Raw genomic sequence first — 26766 nt, forward strand, 5'->3', positions numbered from 1 at the left:
AATTGGTGTGAAATTAACCATTCTGATACAGGATTCACATTCCTTGTTACAGATCTATGCCTTTTATCCTTGCAATTACTATTTGGTGTGAGAAAGTGCATCCATGCATGAAGTATGACACCCTCTAACATACACACATATGCACAAACACAGAACACCATAGTCACCACTTAATTCCAGGAAAACTGAAGGTGAAAATTTGCAACAGCATAGTGTATTGCACAAAAGCAAAAACTTGAATATAAATTCAAATCATATAACCAATTCTAATTTCTTTGACTACAGTTATTCTGTGTCAGAAACCTATTATGTGTCAAATATTTAGTTACAATCCAAAATCAGACCTGTATCAAGTGACCATATTTGCCTAATCTGTTTAAGGTTGGACATCTGAGTTCTTATCCAGCTGCGCTCAGCAAAACTCTTTTTTTAATTTATAGCTGAAATTACGTTAAAACAATTTTCAACTAAAAACGAATGTTACTTTTTTCTGGGAACAGTATATCTAACTGGAAATAAATCTGATAGGCTTTTCAGTATAAAATTGATAAAATCTCTGACTGCACAAGACTTTGAGAGATATATGGATTTTGGTTGCATCTGACTAAAAAACTATCTGAACTGCCCAATATATTAAACATATATTTTCTAATCATAAAAAAAGATACCAGTTTTATCATAAAGTAGAGATATTTTGTCATATAAAATGACCAAAATAAGTGTGATTGATGTTATGTGAAGGGTTTTAAAATGTTTTTGAATACGCAAGTTCCGAGATAGTAACTCTCCTGTGATGAAGACGCAAAACGTCGCGTAACTAACCGGAAGGTGGCACACGTATCCATAACAAACAACAAAGTTAACGATTGCGGCGGAATTAAACAGAATGCTAAAACCAGCTTTACGCTCATTTTTAATGGAAAGAGGAATGACGGTATCGGATTATAGTGTTCAACAGCTGAGAGAACTTGCTTTTAAAGCTGTTGAACTGGATTTACCGGTAATTTCAACACCAGATGACACAGACTCGTTTCTTCAATTTAGGAGTACTGTTGTATTAAATGGAGAAAAAGTAACTTTTCCGACTGTCTTTCAGTGTGAGCAGAAGGGGTGGACAGATGATTTAAAGAGTGTCCCAGTATTTTCTATGGCAGACGTTTTTGCCTATCTTGTTTCGTTTGCTAAATGGACACCATCACGATTGAGAACTTACAAGAATGAGAGAGGATTCCGACTTTCAAAGTCAAATCATATTTCTTCTGCTGAAATCTTCAAGTTACCACATGAACACTTTTATATAAAAGCTAGTTGCATCAGAGAAACATCACAGAAAGCTGACTCCTACATGACTTGGTGTTTGGTTAATTCTGAAGGTGTGTGCATATCAGCAGGATGTCATTGCACAGCGTAAGTAGTTAACAAGTAATCATGATCAATCATGGCACAGTGGCGGATCCATAACTTTTTATATAATGCAATTAATGGCCCCCCTGACTGACATAACAGGGGTCCCCTTCAGTCATGCTTCAGTGATTCCCTTTTTAAAAATCAATAAAAGTTTTCTCATGAATTAAATAGTGATTTTAAAATATCTGGGAGGGGGAGGGGGATACATTGTACATGTAAGTTTAGTATATTGTTAAAAAGTATTTTATCTCCAATGCATGAAATGTATTCTGTCACAGCATTGGCCCCAAAAAATTTATTTTATTTTCTAAAAAATTATGAAGAAAAAAAACCTGATTTCTTAAGGTGTCCAAAATTATATTTTTTTTTTTATTTAAGAGGGAAAGCATACTTGTTTCAATATTTTTCTGTATATGAGACATGTTCATGCAGTTGTGTTCATATATGTTCAAATGCAAAAAAAACTACTATAGTTGGATGTTATATATTAACAAATTCATAGTTAATTCAGAGTCCTTGTTAAATCTCTTATCTTCAGTTCAGTTAAATAAGAAATTAATTGAGAGTTTACTAATCTCAGTAATTTAGGTATTTAATCAATAACTAATTCAAATATTGCTTTTCCTCATTTGATACTGAAACATTTTTGTAGGTCAATAAACAGTTCATTCTTTAGTAGATGTACAATGTACAAATGTATATTGTAATACTTTAAATAATAAATTAATAATTTAAATGAAATCCTTTTTTGTCCTCAAATTCACAATGTGTTACAAATTCTTTTTATTTAAATCAAAAATGTCTATAAAGTTATAATCATTTATTTATTAAAAGTCTGATGTCCATATGCACTCTTCTATTAGACAACACTAAGGCCACACCAATTTGATTCCTTGTTCGACGGACCCGCCCGCACCTATTTTTTTCAAAACAGATTTTTTTATTTTTATTATATACCCGCTTCCCGCATCCGGATATGAAATCATATCCATTTCCCGCACCGTTTTTTTGTAAATATTAAATAAAGATCTCAACATTTGTTTTTTTTAAATCACAGTCTAGCCTTTATATAACGATTTTAACCTATCAGCACCCCACAACACTGTAAATATCTGCGAGAATATGTGTTTCAGCATGAAACCAATTTATTCCAAGCGGGAGTGCTCTGATATAAATAGAAATACCAGTACAGAACAAAACGTTGGTTTCTTTCCCCATAACTTATATTCCCTATAAAAAAATGTTTGTTGTTAAAATAAAGTACAAAGAACTTCTGAAGGATTTGCCTTCAACTGCAATTATAATGTATGGTGATGGTCATACCCGCTGCAGGTTTGTGCACCTGTCCTGGTTGATTCAAGGACCTGTCGTTCAGCAGTTATCGTTTGTTGATGTGGTTCATTGGCATTTTCCCGTTTGGAAATATAATTTAGATCGTTGGTTTTGCTGTTCGAATTCTGTACAATACTAAGTTGTGTTTCCTTATAGCTTGCTGGTTGGTCTTGATCAAAGCTCTGTGTAAAAGGTCGTAATTTGACCTATGTTTGTTAATATCAGGTTGGGACCAACCCTCCCTCAGACAAGGGCCTTGAAGGGGTCATTTTACCATGTTTACTGTTGTAGAAAAGAAAATAGAAATACTAAGTGACAACTTGGAATTTTTTACACAAAAAGAGGAGAAGTACTTTATATTTTAAACAATTTTTCTAAAAGAGGGATGGGTCCACTTATTTTGAATAATATTAAACTGTTAAAGTAAATGTGTTAACATGGTTAAAGTCCAGGAATATTACAAAATTCTTGGACATGTTTTGACCATTTAATACCAAATACTATGGTTCTTTGGGAAAATATAAGCCCTTTTGTACTCAAAGTGTTTTTACAAAAAAATTATATTATAACTTATTTTGACCCCTCATATTATAAAAAGGGATATTCATAAAATTAAGGGGTTGTTCTGAACCTGATTATGACTTGGATGGAGAATTGTCTCATTGTCAGTCACACATACATAGACCAGATTTAATTATTCAATTATTTCTTGTTGAACAGGGAAAAAATACTTCATAAATTAAAGAAATGTCAAGGTATAAGAGATAAGTCAAGTTTTTATATAGTCAAAACCTACTATTTTATGTTTACAAAAAAAAATTATAATCGCTCGCCTTTACTTTTTAAGCTTCGCCTCAAAAATTTGCAAATAAAATATTTTTTTATTAAAATTTTCAAATCGCTCGCTCGCCCCAATTTTAGGAGTCCAAAAATCTGTAGAACAAGAAATTAAATTGGTGTGGCCTAATGTAAGCATACTTCTTTGATATTCTATCCTTAAATTTTCTTGACAAGTGTGTTAAAAAAGGTTTTTCCATCTATAATTTTCTAGTACACTTATTTATATCTTCTACATTACCAGTCATTTAAATTTGTGTAATTATCATATTTACTAATAAAGAAAACAATTTATTTAACAATGCCTATGAAATTTTGTGGTATAAGATGTAGGATTATAGTGTGCATGATCCATTTTTTTTTCATTTTGTATGAACTCACAGACTCATTATTTGTTTAAACATTATATGTACAATTTATATATGTATTTATTAATGGTATATGGATAAAAGGTATACATAAGTGAAACAGCAACTGAACAACAAAAAAATGAAAAATGAAAATGGATTTATATTGGTTGTAATAACTTGTTCACAATCCTGTATATATAAGTCACTTAAGCTTTGAACTTTGAAAAAATGAGAAGGTATACATATTTTGAAAATTACATGATATTTAAGGAGGATAATAAATTCAAGAGCCAATTTACAGTATACTTTCAATACATCTTAGTTGTACATTTTTTTTTGTGAAACCTACTCCAGTGATAAAGTGAAGTAAAAATAAGAACTTATCTCAAATTGTCATCTGGCCATAATAATCTAAACATATAATTGTAGTTTAAAAACATGTATATCTTGGCATATTAATCTTAACATATAACTGTTCTTTACATACATGTACAAATGTATATAATCTTTTATACACCTGAATTTTTTCTCTATTTTTCAGGGATGATGGAGGATGTAAGCATGTTGTGGCACTGCTATTTTGCCTAGCAAACTGGTCTGACAGACATATTGATAGAAACACAGAGACATGTACAGATACCAAATGTGGTTGGGATATTCCAAGAAAGGTATCTGTTCCTATGAAACTGGATAGTATAGAACATTCAGTAAATTCCAGGGTACAGCCATTTGAACATGTGTATTACCCAATAAACCATGATGACAACATGGCTGATGTAGAATTTGAAGCAGGTCTCCACAACTTAATTCAAGGTCATGACACCCAGATTATTGAAGTGCTTGATAAATCTGAAGACAGTTTAACCATGCCTAAATCTATCATTGAATCAGCAGAAGACTTCTTGGAAAATTCTTCTTTTTTGGAATACCTCAAATCAAAAGTGAACCAGGATGACTGTGATCAAATTTATTCTTTAACAGAAGGTCAGTCTGATAATCAGAATTGGTATGAGTACAGGCTAGGTAGGATTACTTCATCAATCATTCCTCTTGTGTATCACTATCAGGGTAATGATAAAAACAATTACATTGTCAGACAGATATTGGACAAAAACAACAATTTTTCAACTCCTGCAATGATTTATGGGAAAGAAAGGGAGCATCTTGCAAGAGACTTATACAGCAAGGAATATACTTCTCAACATGAAAAGGCTGTAGTTGAACTATCAGGACTGATAATAAACAAAGATATTCCACATCTAGGAGCTTCTCCAGATGCTATTGTTAACTGTAAATGTTGTGGGAAAGGCATTGTAGAAATTAAGTGTCCATACACATTCAAAAATCTAACATTAGATGAAATCAGTGAAAAAAAATATCATCTTACCAAAACCTCTGATGGTGTCATTGAATTAAAGAAAACTTCAAATTGGTATATACAGATTCAATCTCAAATGGCAATTTCTAATTTACAATGGTGTGACTTTGTACTTTATCTTGAAGGAAGTATTAAAACAGAAAAGCACAAATTACATGTTGAGAGAATTACATTTGATCCCCAGTTGTGGACTAGTTTATTGGACAAAGTTAACTTGTTTTACAGTAAATATGTTGTCCCTAAATTAATCTAGGATTAATGATCACATATCTTAGCATGCTGAGCATATAATATACTGATAATAGATTATTTCATTAATGTTCAGTGAACTGTGTTATTAGTTCAATTACAGAAACAGTCAATGTGCATGTAAAATTTGTAATTGTGACTACTCTAATAATATATGGGTCTTTTAAAATTAATGTTTTTATATTACTGTTTTATTGATGTTGAAAATCATAAAAAAAGTGATATTAAATTGCAGTTAACTTAGTACTGTTTTCAAATTCATATCGTTTGTTTTAACATATATTTAAACTAGATGTATTAATACATGAACATGTACTGCTACATGTATCTTATAATGGAGAACATGTATGTTTCTTTCAAAAGAAGATAAAGTACATGTATTATTGCTGTTGAGACAGCTATCCAGCAGAGATCAAAGGACAAGAAAACAACAACTTTTTGTCACCTCATTACCTTATACTAGATGATAGATAGGAATACACTAACAATTGACCACATCCCCTCAAAAACAGTGCAAAAGGAAATCAAAATCAATCAAATTGAAAGATAAATTTCTAAGTCTACTGTGTCATATTTATTTTCACTAGGATAAGCTTTAAACTGAGGACTGACCAAAAGTTTTACTACAAGTTCTTATATATATATACAAATGTACAACACCCTTTTTAGCTCACCTGGCCCAAAGGGCCAAGTGAGCTTTTCTCATCACTTGGCGTCCGGCGTCGTCCGTCGTTAGCTTTTACAAAAATCTTCTCCTCTGAAACTACAGGGCCAAATTAAACCAAACTTGGCCACAATCATCATTGGGGTATCTAGTTTAAAAAATGTGTCCGGTGACCCGGCCAACTATCCAAGATGGCCGCCATGGCTAAAAATAGAACATAGGGGTAAAATGCAGTTTTTGGCTTATAACTCAAAAACCAAAGCATTTAGAGCAAATCTGACATGGGGTAAAATTGTTTATCAGGTCAAGATCTATCTGCCCTGAAATTTTCAGATGTGTCGGACAACCCATTGTTAGGTTGCTGCCCCTGAATTGGTAATTTTAAGGAAATTTTGCTGTTTTTGGTTATTAGCTTGAATATTAATAGATAGAGATAAACTGTAAACAGCAATAATGTTCAGCAAAGTAAGATTTACAAATAAGTCGATATGACCTAAATGGTCAGTTGACCTCTTTAGGAGTTATTGCCCTTTATAGTCGATTTTTAACCATTTTTCATAAATCTTTGTAATCTATTACAAAAATCTTCTCCTCTGAAACTACTGGGCCAATTTAAACCAAACTTGGCCACAATCATCATTGGGGTATCTAGTTCAAAAAATGTGTATGGTGACCCGGCCAACTATCCAAGATGGCCGCCATGGCTAAAAATAGAACATAGTGGTGAAATGCAGTTTTTGGCTTATAACTCAAAAACAAAAGCATTTACAGCCAATCTGATGTGGGGTATGATTGTTTATCAGGTTAAGATCTATCTGCCTTTTCAGATGAATCAGACAACCCATTGTTGGGTTGCCGTGATTTGGTAATTTTAAGGAAATTTTGCTGTTTTTGGTTATTATCTTGAATATTATAATAGATAGAGATAAACTGTAAACAGCAATAATGTTCAGCAAAGTAAGATTTACAAATAAGTCAACATGACTTAAATGGTCAATTGACTCCCTAAGGAGTAATGGTCCTTTACAGTCAACTTTTAACAATTTTCATACAATTTGTAAATTTTTACTAACATTTTCCACTAAAACTACTGATAATTGTTAGCAGCAAGAATGTACAGTAAAGTAAGATGTACAAACACATTACCATCACCAAAACACAAAGTTGTCATGAATCCATCTGCGTCCTTTGTTTAATATTCACATAGACCAAGGTGAGCGACACAGGCTCTTTAGAGCCTCTAGTTTATACTTCTGGTTCTGTTTTGCAGCATTTTTTTTATGGCGGCAGAGTCTAACACTTATTATTTGCTGATTCTTCAATAAGGATGTATTGTATAAAGAAGTATCTGGAGTCAGAAAAATGTGTCATGGTAGGGTGACATATCCTCATTATATGCTTTTTCCTTGTAAACCATGTTAGAAATCTGGCTGTTGGTGTCGTTCAAGTACATGTATAAATAAGGATCAATCTTTGAATTATTCCTATCTTAATAACATTTTCTCCACCTAAATATGGATTTTTATTATCCTTGTTTAGATTTAGTTTAACTTTTGATAGGCATCATGCACTGAAGAGACATACATTGTAAAAATGCACATACGGTGTAATAATGTCATCTCCCTCTTCAATATAATCCATAAAACCAGACTTTTCAGTAATAAAACGATCTGATACATTGCCGCCATAAACGTCTGAAACAAAAGTGAAGGTTTCAGAAGGTGAGATCCCTAAAAGACATTTCCCAGTATTTTTTGATATAAGTGCTGTTTGTTGAGGCCTGTGCTGTAGGAGATCTAGGATGTTGAAAAAAAAGTCTTAGCAGTCAATTATAGATCTTGTTTTTGGGTATAACATTTTGAATGAATGCGGCATATGTTTTCTGACTTGTTGCTTCGATGGCCATTTTATTAGTTTTCCAAATAAACCTGACATAAATGTTATCCATGTTGTAAATATCTGTGAAACACGGGTCTTTGAGATTCCAAAAATATCAGCTAAGTGATAATCTATTAGACCAAGACGAAGACGTACTAATGTAAGTATAAATTCCTGAAAATCTGTCAATTTCCTCTGTGGTCCAGGCTTTAATCTATTTCCAGTTTGGTAGTTTTTGTCATTAACACTTCCCTTGCCAGACCAGTACTTTAACTTGGAACATTTGGTCATAAGAAGCTGGAAAATACCCATTAAAATAGCGAAATTTTGAACACCGGTGTAAAACTTTACATGTTTGTCATCTTTGGTTACATGTTTAACAAAAATTTCTCTGGACAAGCTGTCTTTATCTTCCAGGGTATGCTTGAGTCTATCATTTTCCTGTTCCAGTAGCCGGATATCATTAGCTGTAACTTCTGTTTGAGTAGAAGAATCTACAATCACTTTATCATCTCTGTGATAACTATAGTCATGCTCTTTAGTTGGCTTACGTGTAGGATGGTTTAATTTTGATACATATCTTTGACCTAAAAATAAAATTAAGAGTAAATAAACAGCAGCACCAAGTGTTTTGAGCATTTTAAAATTTAATAGAAATTTATAACTCAAGTTTGAGTTATTGTTTGACATTTGAGATAAATTGTGAATCTACATGTCCATGTGACATGTATGCCCCAGTTTGTATAAAATGATATGTAGATGCATGCATGTGTTGTGAAAATGAGCATGGAAAAAAATTCTTCAAACAATTTATATTAAAATTTCAACTTTTTCTCTCAGAACTTTTAACCATCCCCATTCATAGAAGCCAAGAAATTTTTAATGAAAGATTCAAACCTGCGAGAATGACATGTACATGATCATAAATATTTCCATATACCAAATACAGTTGAATTTTTGCATACAGTACAAAACAATGTATATGAAAAAAAGATCAATACTAAAAAAATAACTAAAATCACTGAACCATGACAATGAGGTCAAGGTCAGATGACACCTGCCAGTTAGACATGCACACCTTACAATAATTCAATACACCAAATATACTAGACCCATTGCTTATAGTATCTGAGATATGGACTTGACAAACAAAACTTAACCTTCTTTAATGATACATGTAAGATAAGATAAGATAATTTATTTTAAGTCGGGTAGAGCTTTTTGCCGGCATTGATCCATGAAATGAGATAGCACTCGACTGAAAAACAGTCTGACAGGTATAAGGACCTTACAAGGTACAAATGTACACAAATACCAAATATATTTATCCTTTTACTCATAATAAGACAGAAATTAACATTACAAAACTTTTTAACCTTTTTTGTTCTTACCTGGCAAATATTCAGTTGTAACAAACTTTTCTGTGCTAATGACCTCAACTTCTCCACAAACATAAGGTATAGCTGAAAAGATAACTTGGCTCTGAGGGATGGATCCATGATGATGATCAGAATTACATGCATGCATTGTATGGAAAGCCAACGGGGTCAAAATTCTTACTTCGTAACTTGTCAATTTGTAACTTGTAACTGTGCGATTTGTCAATTTGTATATTGCTGTTTTGTAACTTGTCGATTTGTATATTGTCTATTTGTTTATTGATGTTTTGTAACTTATCGATTCGTTAATTGTCAATTTGTATATTATTGCTGTTTTGTAACTTGTCGATTTGTATATTGTCTATTTGTATATTAATGTTTTGTAACATGTCGATTCGTAAATTGTCAATTTGTATATTGATGTTTTGTAACTTGTCGATTTGTTAATTATATAAATGTCGATTTGTATATTGTCTATTTGTATATTAATGTTTTGTACTTTGTCGATTCTTAAATTGTCAATTTGTATGTTGATGTTTTGTAACTTGTCGATTCGTTAAATGTCAATGTGTGAAATGTCATCGTTGTATTATGCTAACGATCATTATGACGACAGATGGCGCTCGGTTTCTTCTACGGTGTATAAGCCTCCTGTAAGTAGGAGCACCGGCATATGGAATATATACCAATGTAATTTAAATCAATTATGTAAAGCACATTTATATAAAAGAAAACAAATAGATAAATACATTGTTTGTTTTATATAGCATGTATATCAGGGTCTCGCTTTTATTTAGAGTTTACTGTTCTGGTCACCAAACCTGGGATGGGATATCATAGATGTGTCACTGTCCTCGAACGGGCTTCCTTATCAACTTCGCAAATATATTACTGTCACTTGGCAGGAAATTTATACTTTATATTTAACCGGGTCAAAATAAGACTAAATACATGAAATATAAGACGGTGCTGGAAAATTTATACTAATAGTGTCCTGGGCATCAAATTTTGAACTAAATGTATCATGAATGGGAGAAATGGTTTGACACTCATTATTCCTTAATATTATAATCTCAATATAAAAATTTCAGAAAAGAATGTAATTCTCTATGATGTTTTGATACAAGAAGCAAATAGACGAACAATCTTTATTTATTTGGCTCCTGAGTAATGAAGATAAAAGATGTCACAGTTTATTATATCATATTTGAACTTTGCAAAGACAAACTGAATGTTTTTTTTTTTAAATGAGTTACTTGATTCATGTATACTATATATTAAAACTGTATTGAATATGCACTATTTTGTAATAAAATCTAAAGGAACCAGAAAACTAAACGAGGACCTAAATTGGACTACCAATAAGTGTTTTGAGATCTCAACAAGCAAAATACCACAATATTCCAACTTATTTTTCGTAAAAACAGTATTCGAGTGAAACTATCTTGAAGAAACTGTAGTGCGCAAACCGCGAACGTTGACAGTCGTTCAGAAACTGCTCTCGTGTATTGTCAATACATCAACGGCGCTCTGTCTATTGTTGTATTAAAGCCGTTTTTTTTTTATCCACAACGTTTTCCTACAGATACAGATACAAATCTAGAATGATCATTGTACTAGATCGAAATATATTAGGAGGTTTTCCCTCTGGATAGTTTGTTAATGACCATGATCGTAAAACTATGAAACTGTTTATTTTTTACTACTCGCGTCACCTACTTAAAATGGAAATGGGGAATGTGTCAAAAGGGACAACAACCCGACCTGGGATCATAGTTGACTGCTGGACAGAAGAGCCAGGCGGAATACAGCATGGTTTGTCAATTGAGTTAGGATTATATTGTTATGAATTCATTGCAAATGATTTTTTATTTTATATGACATGCACATTTAAAATCTTTTAGCTTTATTGATTAACATCGTGAATCATTTCGGTTAGTTATTGATCCGATCGACAAAATATAAGATTTGGTAAAGTTGCCGGGGTATAAGGAGATGTGTCACCGGGTGGGGATCATATCGGGAATACTAAGCGTTAATAAGCAGCTGTTGCGATCGAGGGACTCGTGAATATTTTGTAGTAAATTTGTTGTAAATTTTTATAGATCGGGAATCTGGTAGCGGCAATTTTTAAGCTCCTTGACCAGAAAAAAATCAGTAGGCATGTGTATCAATATATATATGTCAGCCCTTTCCCCTCCTGTCAGAATAAAATAAACCGATAATAGCATTTTAGGATTAATAGATACGTTTATTACTAGAACCTGGGTTTTCCAGTAATGATGTAGCCTTTTATAGCCGACTATTTGGTATTATGTTTTCTCATTGTTGAAGGCCGTAGGTTGCCTATACTTGCTTACACAACTTTATTTGAACTTCGCTTTGGTGGATAGTTGTCTCATTGTCAATCATACGGTTTATTACCACATCTCCTTATTGTATTTACCTGAATAATCCAGTCGTTATATTCCACGGACCAACGACTATTTCAATTTACTCGCAATTAGGAGAGATCGATTTCGTCGAGGGACTTGACTAGTTGGGATGTATGTTTATAGTTTCCGTTCTCGAACGAAAGTCCACATCAGTAAATAAAATAAAACTAGGGTCCTGTAAACATGCAATTTTTGTTTTGCTTTCTTTTAGACGCATTTGCTGTAATTGATTGATTAAAATTACTAAGGTATATATTTTCCATATGGAGGTGCTCCTACTTACAGGAGGCTTATAAAACGAAGAAGAAACCGAGCGCCATCTGTCGTCATAATGATTGTTAGCATAATACAACGATGACATTTCACACATTGACAAATCACGCATTGACATTTAACGAATCGACAAGTTACAAACCATCAATATACAAATTGACAATTTACGAATCGACAAGTTACAAAACATTGATATACAAATAGACAATATACAAATCGACATTTAACAAATCGACAAGTTACAAAACAGCAATATACAAATTGACAAATCACACAGTTACAAGTTACAAATTGACAAGTTACGAAGTAAGAATTTTGACCCCGTTGGCTTTCCATAGCATTGGAGATTCAAGGTTATTGTCTGTTCCAACTTGTGTTGAATTGCTTGTTTTTCTGTAATATTAAAAGTAAATATATCATTATATAATAAAAAGAAAAACATACATTTTGTAAATATAAATGATATACAAAGTATTTATTGTATCGACAGTTAACACATTACTAATGCTCATGATAAAAAAAGGATACATGTACATGTACATATTAAAAAGATATAAATAAAACATTTGTTCTCAATTAAAAACAATCATTAATATACTTTCAGGTGATTTTGATAATGACTGGCAAACTGCCATTTAAAATTGTGGTCATATGCATATATGCCTCAGTGTTGTACATGTAGCTGAATGAAATTCAATAAAATTGAAATAAAAATTAGGTACATGTATAATATTTTGTATATATAAGTATCCCTCAATGATGTATAGCATGGATAGATTGAGAAGAAATGGTATTCATCCTCAATTTCTTGTCTATTACTGTATTACAGGATAAGTAAATGTTTGGATTGTATAACGCCCCCTTTCAATTGCTAGGGAATGGGCACTGAGATTAAATTTTCTAAAGACTGATATAAATAAACATAAACATAATCAGTAACAACACCAAGATCTCTCATATAATGCTTTAATACATAATGACTTAGTTATACATTGTATTAAAGTATATGGGAAAAAACTACTTCTTACTACTCTCAAATTTAAGCTTTAAACATAGCGTTTTACCAGTCTTTCATCTTAAAAGGTAAAAGATTATTTTACAAAATTAAATGCCATTTTTTGCATTCTGACAGGTCTTATAGAGTTCTTGCATAATAATAATAAACAACATATATTTATAAATAGGATTTTTATGCAAAATCAAAGTATGATTCTAAAAAAGCACCCACTCACCAAAAAATAATGCTGAAAATGGCAAAGTCCAGACTTGCAAACAATTTGGGCAGCACTTCTCCTAGTAAATATACTTGTTACACACCCATCCCCTATTCCCCAGACCATACAGAAGGAAATCAAGAAAGATACATTGTATCAAGACTCGAAGAGGTGCTGGGCAGGTTTATTTATATGACATCAAACCATACACCATCTCAAGTCTTAACTATAGTATAGAAATTAAAGAAAATCTACAAACCTTGCACATTTGTTAGTCAGCAATCTTTGAAAAAAAAAAATTTTTGTGGTTACTCAACACTGTAGCATATTTTTTTAAGAATGTTTTTGCATCACCCCCTTTCTTTCCTGTTCAACTGTTGTAAAGGCTAAGCAGAGGCACTTGTTTCTATTAATGGGAAGTTCGACTTTCCATGATTCGATTATAATAGAGAGTCGACCTTCCCATTGATAGAAACCTGTTCCTTTGGTTCATCATCATACTCATATAGACCTGTACAAGTAAGATCGATACTTTGCTTTGGTTTTTTTTTTTTTGGGGGGGGGGGGGGGGGGGGGGGATGGAAAGGACACAAGAACCGTGGAATCTGTTTATCAATCTGTTAATTACCTTTCACTCAACGGCTTCTTGAAATTGTTGTAAGGAAACAATGTTGGTAGAGTGTTGTTGTTGTTTTCATCAAAGTGCAGTGAACAAATGCGTGTGTATTTCGTTGGGAGTCCAATCATTCGGCCGCCTAATCAATCTCAACCAGTCTCGCCTTTCCTTTGCGTTCCTTGTCTTATTTGGCAGAGAAATAAATGTCACACCTTGCATCCAAGGATACTTATGCAGTTTATTAAACTTTCTAGTTGATGTGGTGCAGTTTGGAACACAACAATGATAAAACCACCATTTTCCCGCAGGCGTCCTTAGTAGTCCTACCTTCCGGTACAGAAATACACGGAACGCAACCTCAGACCGGAGATTTCATCCAGTAACGATAACTCCGACAGGAACCCGAAACTTGCGTATTGGGAATGCATTCAGGGCCATTTTTTTATTTCCCTGTTTGCATCAGAAATAATTAGGAGTATAGCGTGAACATTTTTAACATCTGTCCTTTTTAGCTCACCTGGCCCAAAGGGCCAAGTGAGCTTTTCTCATCACTTGGCGTCCGTCGTCGTCCGTAAACTTTTACAAAAATCTTCTCCTCTGAAACTATTGGGCCAAATTCAACAAAACTTAGCCACAATCATCATTGGGTTATCTAGTTTAAAAATTGTGTCCGGTGACCTGGCATACCAACCAAGATGGCCACCACGGCTAAAAATAGAACATATGGGGTAAAATGCAGTTTTTGGCTTATAACTCAAAAACCAAGGCATTTAGAGAAAATCTGACTGACTATAAGTGTTAATCAGGTCAAGATCTATTTGCCCTGAAATTTTCTGATGAATCAGAAAACCCGTTGTTAGGTTGCTGCCCCTGAATTGGTAATTTTAAGGAAATTTTGATGTTTTTGGTTATTATCTTGAATATTATTATAGATAGAGAAAAACTGTAAACAGCACATAATGTTCAGCAAAGTCAGATTTACAAATAAGTCAACATGACTGAAATGGTCAGTTGACCCCTTTAGGAGTTATTGCCCTTTATAGTCAATTTTTAAACATTTTCGTAAAATTTGTAAATATTTACTAACATTTTCCACTGAAACTACTGGGCCAAGTTCATTATAGATAGAGATAATTGTAAGCAGCAAGAATGTTCAGTAAAGTAAGATTTACAAACACATCACCTAAACACAATTTTGTCATGAATCCATCTGCGTCCTTTGTTTAATATTCACATAACCAAGGTGAGCGACACAGGCTCTTTAGAGCCTCTAGTTTGGTATCGCATCTTTATTATCTATATCCCTATGATTAAATTGACTATATTTAGGTAGAGTCAAGTACGGTCCATATGTATGTTCCTGCTCTATTTGAATATAAGGACTTTGTTAGCTAAATCAATTAATTTTAATTGAAGATATGAATTTTTATGACAAAAGATAAACATTCTTCTTTATGGAATTTTAGTCAAAACAATTAATTCTTTGAAGCACGTTTTGGTCTTACTCTATAGACAAATGCTGTCAGTACTGAGGAAGTAATATAGAAATATGTTTTCTTGTTTATTATTTCAGCGGATGGTAACTGGTATCGAGGAAATGTGGTAGAAGCTTATCAGAACAATACATATCTCATACATTACTTGGATTTTGGAAATTCTGAATTGTTAGAAGCCAAACAGATCCGGTCTATGCTTCCAGAGTATATTGAGATGCCATTATTGGCATTTAAATGCTCTTTGCCAGGTTAGCTATCTTGAAATTTATGTTCTGTAGAAATTTATTGATGATATATATGTACAGGAGTAAAGAGTCCACACCCTGAAATTACTTGCTTGCTTTACTGACCATTGATAGTCATAAATATAATGATGAACTACAAAGATCACAAACTACACATGCTAAAAACATACCTGTCAACTGACCCGTATTCTGCAGGTGTGACCCGAGATTTTCACAATTCTGAGGGATCACCCGGGACACCCGCCAGGTCATTGAATAATTCGGGAAAATGACCCGTTTTCACCCGTATTTCTTGGCCTTGAGATTGATTTCATAAGTAATATTCCTTTGAAATACCGGCAAATTTGTAATTCTTCCATGAAAGGATGTTCATCTAGCTGTGTAAACTGTCAAATTAAGTGACCCATTAAGTTCACAACTTCACTTGACAGCTTTGGTGTCAAACACACTGTTATTTAACACCAATTACCTTAGCTTTAGGTAACTTTGATGTTTTTGTAACTTTGATTTACATTACATCAAAAATGTCCCATAAATACTGAAATTCAGCTCGAAAAAGTTTGTACGCATTATGACCTGAGATTTGATTCTTCAATACAGGTAATGACCTGCATTTTCATCGTCACAGGTTGACAGGTATGTAAAAAAAAAAATGAGGTCAAGGTCATATAAACCAAACAAAACAAAAAACATGTTCGCCTTACAATCATTCCATACACCAAATATAGTTGACTATAACTTAGTTTCTTTGAAATGAATGCAACCAGGAAAGTCGACTAATGAACCATAAAAATAAAGTAAAGGCCAAATGAACCATGGCAAACAGACAAGTACACCTAACAATCAACCTATGCATCAAATATTAACACTGAGCAAAGAAGTGTAAAAATGAAGTTATGGTCAAATAAAACCTGCCAAACTGACATGTACATCATGAAATATTTTAATACACCAAATTTTGTTCACCTATTGCAGATAGTATTCGAAAAAATGATAGAAACTTAATTCAAACAATGAAAATGAGGTCAAGATCAGATGACAACTGACAGTTGGACATCACTCCCTATATTCATTCCATGCACCAAATATAGATGACACATTGCTTACAGTATCTGAGATATGAACTTGTCCACAAAAAACTATCCTTAAAATTCAGGATGGAAATGGGAAATGTCTCTTTGACAACAACCTGACAATAGAGCAAAAAAAAGACGAAGGACACAATGGGTCTTCATCACAGCTAGAAAATCCTGCACTTGGAGGCAGGCTTCAGCTGGTCCCTAAACAAAAATGTGTACTAGTTCATTGAAAATTGACATTATACTTAACACATTCCCCCTTTTCAAACGATTTATTTACCTTTTATTTACAAATGGATTGATCACATAAGATAAATGCAATATATAAATGTCTATGTAGGAAAAAAAATCACGGAAACAAATTATTTTGGAGCAGCATGCCGACCAAAAATTTATGAAAGCGGTGCTAAAGATATATTTTTTTTTAAATATTTTTTTTCCAAAACAGGAGCGAGAGATTTCCAAGAATTATTATTTAAATTGGTGTTGGGCATTACTAGTTTTATGAATTTTCTTATCCTGACTCATTTATTACACTATTTCTACTGTTTTACAGACCTTGTACCTTTAGGTCCAAGTTGGGATACAGCTGCAAAAGAGAAACTGAAGATTTTTCAAGCAGTATCACTAGATGCTGAAATTGTGAGAAGAGAGGCAGAAACATATATAGTTAATCTAGCCCACTCTGAAGAGGAGTCAAAACAGATCATTGATGTGTCAGAACAGCTTATTAATGATGGTCATGCTAAAAAAAATTCAGGCAACAATGCAGGTAATATAAAATAGAATTATAGTTCACATAAATTTTTACAAAGATTATCTACTATACAGTCTGACAAAGACATTCTGTAATGAACCATGTATCAAATCCCTATCATCTATTATAAAATTATGGGTCTCTACATGAAAATACGGAATGACCAATACAAAAAACATACAAAGCATGAAACGGTCATCCACTTTTAATTTTCAAGGCTTTCTTAAGAGATGGTCATTTTAACATAATTTGTGATCTTTTTGACCCAACCTTTTGCCTTTAACAACCACACACTACGGTCTTAAAACTGACATGATCGTTAAGTACTATCAAAACAACCAATTAAAAATGCTTAAATGGTCATTGATACCTTTATCTCACATTTATTCCAAATATTTTCTTGAAGAAATAATGTAGAAAGAGCTACTTACACTCATTCGTGCTTTGCAAACATACACAGAATTTATGTATCTGTCTCTGGTTCATGTTTTATAACTATCAAAATATCACCCGGCGTATTAGATTTAAAATAAAGTAAAGTTTTGACTACGTTATTTTGCACAAATAAAGAGTCTAAGGCAGATGTAAGTATGCCGATGTTGCACACTTCAAATGATGCACTGCCAATTTAACAATTAACGTCATAACGTCAAATCTTATTCAAAGAAAGTTTAATATCGTATTTTGGGATGGCCAACTTGGCAACTGATTACCATAATTGCCTTTTATTTATTTAGTCTTAAGGGATTAAAATCAGATAATATATTAAATGTCAGACTGGCTAAAATTAATTTTGGAAGCCCTGTTACAGACTTAAGCATAAATTCAATGATAAATAAGACCATCAAGACATAAACACTCTTGTTAATAAATAGATGTTGATACTGAACAGTTATTCAATAGTTTATTGCTTTCTATGTACAGATGTGTAAACAAACATTATTTATATAAATAAATCATCCAAAGAAGTATTCCTAAAATTATTGTGAAGAATTTTTGGAGGGATAATTCTTGTCAGTTCTGAATTAAAAAAAAATCAATTATGACTGCTTAAACTTTCTTTCAATAATGAATATTGACAAACATCTTTATTTCACATGGCATGTGATCAAAAATATTTAGTTTTTAATTTATCTTTTCAGATGAGGCTAACTTTATCCAACAACAGATAGCAGCTTTACAAGCTCAGCTAGCTTCCATGGGAAAGAAATGAATATTATAGATTAAATCGGTTTTTAAACTTGTTTGTGAACTGGAACAAATACAGTGAAACTGAAGCATACAGCTGTTGAGATGTGGAGGAGAATAAAATATAAATACACAAAATATGTCTTGAAGAAAAATGATGGCCTGGATTAGAAAATAAAAACTTAAAATTACAAAGCTTGACATTTTCATGTGGCATACAAATGTTTTTGAGCCATTATATTTTGTAAATACTTTTAAGAGCATTGTTGCATCACATTTTTGTTATTGATATCTTTATGAATTTGCTATATGTACTGGCAGATAGCCATTTTGGTTTTTTATACGACCGCAAAAATGTGTTGTATAATGGTATCATGTTGTCGTCTGAAGACACATTTAGTTTCCAGATATTAACTTCAGATTTAGTGAATGGATCTCTTTAAATTTTTACCAGAAGGTTAAATACAATTAAAGGAAGGTTGGGATTGATTTTAAGGGTTATGGTCTCAATAGTTAGGAATGAGGGGACAAAAAGGTGGCCCAAAATAAGCATTTTTAAATTTTTCAAACAATAACTTGTGTTTAAGTGTATGAATATCTCTGAAATTATACCACAAGTTTCCATACCATGAAGGGATGATAAGTATTGACTTGGGGGTATGGCTCTGCGGTGGTATAAAGCTGCTTACTGCGAGCATCCGGTTTAACCTGATTTCGAAGTAAAAATTGATTCTTGATTTGGGGGTGTGTGGCTGCCAAAAAATGTCAGCTCAATAACATGAAAATCCTTTGGACAAAATTAACTTTTGTTTATTTCCTGTGACAAAATGAAGGTTAAGTTCAATTTTCACTATTTTAGCTTTTCTAGTTGTTGAGTTATCGCCCTCTTTAATATCCATAAGTATTACATTTTTGTGATTGAGGTATTTTTTCCTTTGATCAGAAATTGTTAATTGTATACACACAGTATGATTACATTAAGCATTTATATATATACTTTTCACCTGTTTATATGTTTTTTTATCATTTTACTTAACCAGGGACGTATATAGAGAAACCACACTGTACACCTTAAAACTTTAAAAGTTGTTGATGGATTCAAATGAAATAAAGATTTTCTTAAACTTAAATGATTCCTTCATTGATAGAGTTAATTTGGTTAATAATGTTCATGTCCTTCATGTAATTTGAATTATTTAAGAAAGGAGGGCAATTATTTTTGGGGCATTATTCTACATTTTGGGAGAAAAACACAATAAAACGTAGTTCAACTGTTCAGCTAAAAACTTAAAAAGTTCTTGATTGATTTTGATGAAACTTATTTCGTCTGAAGTCTAAATGTTTTTTACATGTACAGAAGAATTTTCATGGTTATCAACAAGGTATAAGATTAAATGTAAGCAATTCAAAAATGTATAGAAGATGTGTTCAAATCCAACGATTCTCTACATATTTTCCAAAAATTATGAAATTCGAATCCTTCTAATATAAGTCCTTGACTTAACATATGGTTAATGTCTTTATCTCCCAATTATAATTGGAGTGACAGATTTATGTAATCACTTCCTGTTTTTTAAGTGTTGATGATTAATAGCTATATAGGAGTAAATAAAGTTAGAAATTTATTGTTCATTATTAGACATTTTGAAGATAATTACAGATCAGTTTTATAGATTTTTAAGACATTGTATTATGATGAATAAAATTTTGAATTTTCTTCTCTTTTCTTTGGTAAAATGTTTGGAGAAATTTGTGGAAAGTTGGTTTGTTATTCTGTAAAAACAAATTTTCTGAATGCTTTATATTTTGATTTTTTTATTAGGTCAACTCCTTAAAAACTAAGCTTATATTGTCTATTATTTTTTTAGCTCACCTGGCCCGAAGGGCCAAGTGAGCTTTTCTCATCACTTGGCGTCAGGCGTCGTTAACTTTTACAAAAATCTTCTCCTCTGAAACTGCTGGGCCAAATTAATCCAAACTTGGCCATAATCATCATTGGGGTATCTAGTTGAAAAATTGTGTCCGGTGACCCCGCCAAACAACCAAGATGGCCGCCACGGCTAAAAATAGAACATAGGGGTAAAATGCAGTTTTTGGCTTATAACTCAAAAACCAAAGCATTTAGAGCAAATCTGACATGGGGTAAAAATGTTCATCAGGTCAAGATCTAACTGCCCTGAAATTTTCAGATGAATCGGACAACCTGTTGTTGGGTTGCTGCCCCTGAATTGGTAATTTTAGGGAAATTTTGCTGTTTTTTGTTTCTATCTTGAATATTATTATAGATAGAGATAAACTGTAAACAGCAATAATGTTCAGCAAAGTAAAATCTACAAATAAGTCAACATAACCAAAATGGTCAGTTGACCACTTTAGGAGTTATTGTCCTTTATAGTCAATTTTTAACCATTTTTCGTAAATCTTGGTAATCTTTTACAAAAATCTTCTCCTCTGAAACTACCAGGCCAAATTTAAACAAACTTGGCCGCAATCATCATTGGGGTATCTTGTTTAAAAATTGTGTGGCGTGACCCGGCCAACCAACAAAGATGGCCGCCATGGCTAAAAATAGAACATAGGGGTAAAATGCAGTTTTTTGCTTATAACTCAAAAACCAAAGCATTTAGAGCAAATCTAACAGGGAGTAAAATTGTTAATCAGGTCAAGATCTATTTGCCATGAAATTTTCAGATGGATTGGACAAACTGCTGTTAGGTTGCTGCCCCTGAATTAGTCATTTTAAGGAAATTTTGCCGTTTTTTGTTATTATCTTGAATATTATTATAGATAGAGATAAACTGTAAAGGGAAACAATGTACAGCAAAGTAACACCTAAAAATAAGTCAACATGACCTAAATGGTCAATTGACCCCATAAGGAGTTATTGCCCTTTATAGTAAATTTTTAACAATTTTCATAAAATTTGTAAATTTTAACTAACATTTTCCACTGAAGCTCTTAGGCTTAGTTCAATATAGATAGAATGATTGTAAGCAGCAATAATGTTCAGTAAAGTAAGATATACAAACACATCACCATCACCAAAACACAATTTTGTCATGAATTCAAATGCGTCCTTTGTTTAATATTCACATAGACCAAGGTGAGCGACACAGGCTCTTTGGAGCCTCTAGTTTTAATATAGATTAGTCTGTTGGTTTTCCCGTTTGAATGGATTTAAGCTGGTAATTTTTGGGGCCATTATAGCTTGATGTTCGGTGTGAACCTAGGCTCTGTGTTGAAGACTGACCTTGACCTATAATGGTAAACTTTTATTAATTGTGACTTGGATAGAGAGTTGTCTCATTGGCACTCATACCACATCTTCCTATATATTTAGATTTCTCATTTTGAGCCCAGTTTTCAAGTTGGTCCAAATCGGTGTCCTAAATTAAACTGTGTTTGATTTCAACATAAATTGAATATATACATAAATGTTAAATCTAAAACTGCACTTATTTTCATTATTAGTTAGATAATACGACATTGAGGTCCAATTTAGGGTCCTAAATTATTTTTTTGTTTTAACAACAATTGAATTCTTGGGTTCTTTGATATGCTGTTGCTATTCCAGAAAAAATGTATGGGGGGATTGGAAGGCACATTGTATTAATAATACATGGGTGATGGGTATCAGAGCAACTTTTCACACTATAATGCACTATAATTCTCAATTACAATTGTCTGGGTGGCGTACTGACAAAAACTGCCTCCCTTATACATTTTTTTCTGGAATAGCCCTGAGTTTAACAATGTTTGAGTGTTGAATCATCTAATTTTAGAGAACTTAGTCATCACTGGTTGTTGTTATTATATTTTTTATTATTATTTTACAATTGCTTTGCTGAGCGCAGCTGGATACGACCACAGATGTCCAACCCTGAACAGTTGGGGCCACAATATTCACGCTTGATACAGATCCGAATTTGGATTGTAACTAAATTTTTGACACATAATAGGTTTCTGACACAGAATAACTGCTTTCTATACAAATATTAACCCATTTTGAAAGACATCAATCTGTAATATTTAAGATAATTTAAATAAATAAATGCATTATTTTTTCGATATTCAGTTGTAGTTCTAAGAGCCAAGTTGGTATGCAAAATCTGTGACATGACCCATTTTATTTTTCCTTGACCATAACTATATTTAAAAAGATTTCTGTTTGCTTCATGTTCTGAAACTTGTACACAATGTTTATTACCACACAAAAAAAGTTCAAGTTTTAATTTTGGTGGTGTCACTTCAACTGTTCTAGATTTATGCCCCTTAACAAATGGAAAAATTGCTGAAGTTGGGGTTTCCATTGTTTACCTTTAGTTTGCCTCAACTAAATGTTATGAAACTTTACACAATGCATTATACCACAAAATACAGACCAAGTTTGAATTTTGGAGATGTCACGTATACTGTTCTAGCCGTTTACTAATTTAAAAACTTGCTGAACTATTGTCATCCGTAAACTTTTACAAAAATCTTCTTACCTGAAACAACTGAGCCAAATTTAACCAATCATCTTATGTAAACTTTTACAAAATGTTTTCCCTTGAAACTTTTGAGCTAAGCATGTTATAGATAGAGAAAATTGTAAACAGCAAGAATGTTCAGTAAAGTGAGATTAACAAACACATCATCATCATCACCAAAACACAATGTCATCATGAATTCTATTCTTGTCTATAATTTGTGTCCTTTGTATTATTTGCTGCTTGCACATAGACCAAGGTGAGCGACACGGGCTCTTTAGAGCCTCCAGTTCTAGTTTCTAGACAATAATTTGTGTTTTTAAAAGAACGTGGATCTCTCTGAAATCTATTACAAAGGAAAGGCTGGGTTTGAGCTCAGGGGTGATTGCTCCAAGGTGTTTTGGGTGTTCAAATATTTTTTAAAGGGTTCAAATTTTTTTACTAAATTTTTTGAATTTCAAATTGTTTTTAATTTTCAATAAGAATTTTTAATTGCACAATACTGTGCAGTAGTTTTGTAAGATCTTTACATTTACCTTGTGGCAGAAACCTACATGTATGCTATGTCGAAAATTTGATCACAATCCAAATTCAGACAGAATCAAGTGTCCAAATTTGCCACAACTGTTCAGAGTTCAACCTCTGTGGTCATACCAGGCTGCGCTCAGCAAAGCATTTTATTATATATGAATTAAGAAAGTCATACTAAATCTGTAAGTAGCAGGAATGAACTTGTGTTATAAAAAACTTTTAAAACTTTATATTTTGTTTTGTTTGTCCCTTGTCCTGGTGGGTAGTTACAATATTCCTATGTCCCTTTAGTCTGACGCCCAGATAGTCTGACAAAGGTTAATTACTGCCATAATAGAAGCTCTACTTTATAGAATCATTGCTGACGTGGTATTTGAACTACTGTTTCTTATAGAATGAAAATAAGGAGATGAGGTACCATTGGCAATGAATCAACAATCCACAAAAGCCATAAACAAAAAAAATGGTGTAATCAATTATAAGCAACCATACTCCCTTCAAAAATGGAGAAAAAAACACCATTAAGTACAGCTGTTTCTCAAACCACGCCTCTTTTGGGGAGATTTAGAATACTCATAGATATAATTAATTTTGTTTACATATTGGTTCCTAGTTCTGATCTGTTGCATCTCATGGAGACATACCTTTGAAATGTTACCAGAAAATATAAATGTGAATATTGTTTATATTGAAATCTGTGGTAACCTTACAGTCGAGGTAGGGATAGTTAAGAAATTTAGTGTCAGTCTTAACTCAGAGAAGTTTGGAGAATATAAACGTTAAAAAAATATGCTGCACAGCCCTATATTTTTACCTTTAAAAAAAATAGTAGTGCATATGAACTTTCCATTCTAGGAGATGATTCTTTTCAAAACTTCATAGTAAAAGTGGTACAGTTTTCAGCTGTAAATGAAGTTCCTATGGGAAAATGCATTGTCAAATTTTATAGAAATGCAACCTTTAATTGGTTATGATAAAAGGCCCTAACATTAAAAATTTGGGGGGGGAAATGAAAAACTCGCAGTCTAATTTATAACGGAACAATTAATTGAAAACAAATACGAAAATGGTTCGTTGGAGAGTTGTCTCAGTGGCACTTATACCACATCTTCTTATATCTATGACAAATCAACAACTACTGAAGTACATACTCCTGACTTGGGACAGACACAAACGAATATGGTTGGGTTTAACATGTTTGTAAATGATCAACTATCCATTCCCCTCAGATGGGACAAAGGTCAGAGACATATAATACATGTCTCTGAAAATGTGTAAAAGCATAGCCATTGGATCAGTTTTAGCTTTATAAAAGATATAATAAATATGTATATTCAGTGTCTGAATAAGAAAGTGTTTACCATGCAGTTGCGAAAATATTACACATCAGTCACTGATTATTTTTAGATAACAAAATATACATTTTGATCGAGGAAAATATAGTTCATGATTCTTCTATATACTCTTATTTATATTTAAAGAAAAAAATATTGTTATAAAATTTTATTCTAATTCATAATTTTGGCAATATCCTGTTTTAGTCCCAGGTGGGACTAAAACAGGATTAGAAAAAAAAATGACCGAAATGAAATATACACAGTTATATATTAATCCTGTTTTAGTCCCACCTTCCATGCTAAAACAACAATAATTCCATAAGGGTGGGACTAAAACAGGATTACTAGTTAATAGATATTTCCCTAAACAATTTAATGAAACACAATTATAAAAAACAGTATTCGAAATAAAATACCAAAATGAAATACAGTTATATATTAATCCTGTTGAAGTCCCACCCTGTATGTTACAACACTAAATTTTCCATAAGGGTGGGACTAAAACAGGATTAATATATATGTGTCTTCTTACCTAAACATGAGTAATATAAAGTGGATTATATTTATTAATCCTGATTTAGTCCCTACTTGCATGTTAAAACACTATTGTCTTTCCATAAGGGTTGGACTTGGATGTCTAATATATGAAATGATACCAATACTTGATTAGTCTGCCTATTTTCGATTAACAATATAGTATAATAAAAACATACCTAGGAATGAAGTAGATTTTGTTTTCTTAATCATGGAAGAAGAAATGGGCATAATAATTTGCTTTATTCCGTTTATAATTTTGATTCGATCCCTACTGGTTTAATAGGTGAAACTGTAGCAGGATACTTAAGGTCATTACTCAATTCGTACTTGTGCTGAATAGGTGGGACTGTATAAGGATACTTAAGGTCCTGATGTTATCCTTACTCGTGTTTAATAGGTGGTAACTGCATAAGGTTACTAAAAGCCCTGATTCGACTCCTACTTGTGCTGAATAGGTAGGACTGTATAAGGATACTAAAGGTCCTGATTCGACCCCTATTTATGTTTAATAGGTGGAGCTGTAATATGATACTAAAGGTCTTGATTCGATCCCTATTTATGTTTAATAGGTGGAGCTGTAATATGATACTAAAGGTCTTGATTCGATCCCTATTTATGTTTAATAGGTTGAGCTGTATAAGGATACTAAGGGTCCTGATCTTATCCCTACTTATGTTTATTAGGTGGAGCTGTAATATGATACTAAAGGTCTTGATTCGATCCCTTCTTATGTTTAATAGGTGGAGCTGTATTAGGATACTAAAGGTCTTGATTTCATCCCTACTTGTGCTGAATAGGTAGGACTGTATAAAGATACTAAAGGTCCTGATTTGATCCCTGTTTATGTTTAATAGGTGGAGCTGTAATATGATACTAAAGGTCTTAATTCGATCCCTTCTTATGTTTAATAGGTGGAGCTGTATTAGGATACTAAAGGTCTTGATTTCATCCCTACTTGTGCTGAATAGGTAGGACTGTATAAGGATACTAAAGGTCCTGATTCGATCCCTGTTTATGTTTAATAAGTGGAGCTGTAATAGGATACCAAAGGTCTTGATTCGATCCCTTCTTATGTTAAATAGGTGGAGCTGTATTAGGATACTAAAGGTCTTGAT

The 26766-nt window shown here is 32.6% G+C and overlaps 2 protein-coding genes across 2 annotated transcripts in view; both read left to right on the forward strand.

Moving 5' to 3' along the window:
* LOC134715442 (tudor domain-containing 6-like) overlaps positions 1–24007 on the forward strand; it is a 111613-nt gene extending 87606 nt beyond the window's left edge. Inside the window, exons 21-23 of the mRNA XM_063577619.1 lie at positions 15586–15756; positions 17389–17604; positions 18732–24007. Coding sequence (XP_063433689.1) covers positions 15586–15756; positions 17389–17604; positions 18732–18802 — 458 coding nt within the window. The 3' untranslated portion in view covers positions 18803–24007. The remainder of the gene's footprint in view (positions 1–15585; positions 15757–17388; positions 17605–18731) is intronic.
* LOC134715443 (uncharacterized) lies at positions 57–5765 on the forward strand. Its single transcript, XM_063577621.1, has 2 exons — positions 57–1407; positions 4468–5765. The coding sequence occupies exons 1-2, from the start codon at positions 887–889 to the stop codon at positions 5555–5557; spliced, it is 1611 nt and encodes a 536-aa protein (XP_063433691.1). The 5' UTR covers positions 57–886; the 3' UTR covers positions 5558–5765.
* Positions 24008–26766: the final 2759 nt, after the last annotated feature.

The sequence above is a fragment of the Mytilus trossulus genome, chromosome 4, assembly GCF_036588685.1.
Source record: "Mytilus trossulus isolate FHL-02 chromosome 4, PNRI_Mtr1.1.1.hap1, whole genome shotgun sequence".
In the NCBI taxonomy this organism is placed as follows: Eukaryota; Metazoa; Mollusca; class Bivalvia; order Mytilida; family Mytilidae; genus Mytilus; species Mytilus trossulus.

What these genes read in the sequence shown, in the direction of transcription:
- LOC134715443 (XM_063577621.1), top strand. Translation starts at nt 887, where the DNA reads ATGCTAAAACCAGCTTTACGCTCATTTTTAATGGAAAGAGGAATGACG. An exon ending in GCAGGATGTCATTGCACAGC is followed by an intron (nt 1,408 to 4,467) that starts GTAAGTAGTTAA and finishes TCTATTTTTCAG; the next exon opens with GGATGATGGAGGATGTAAGC.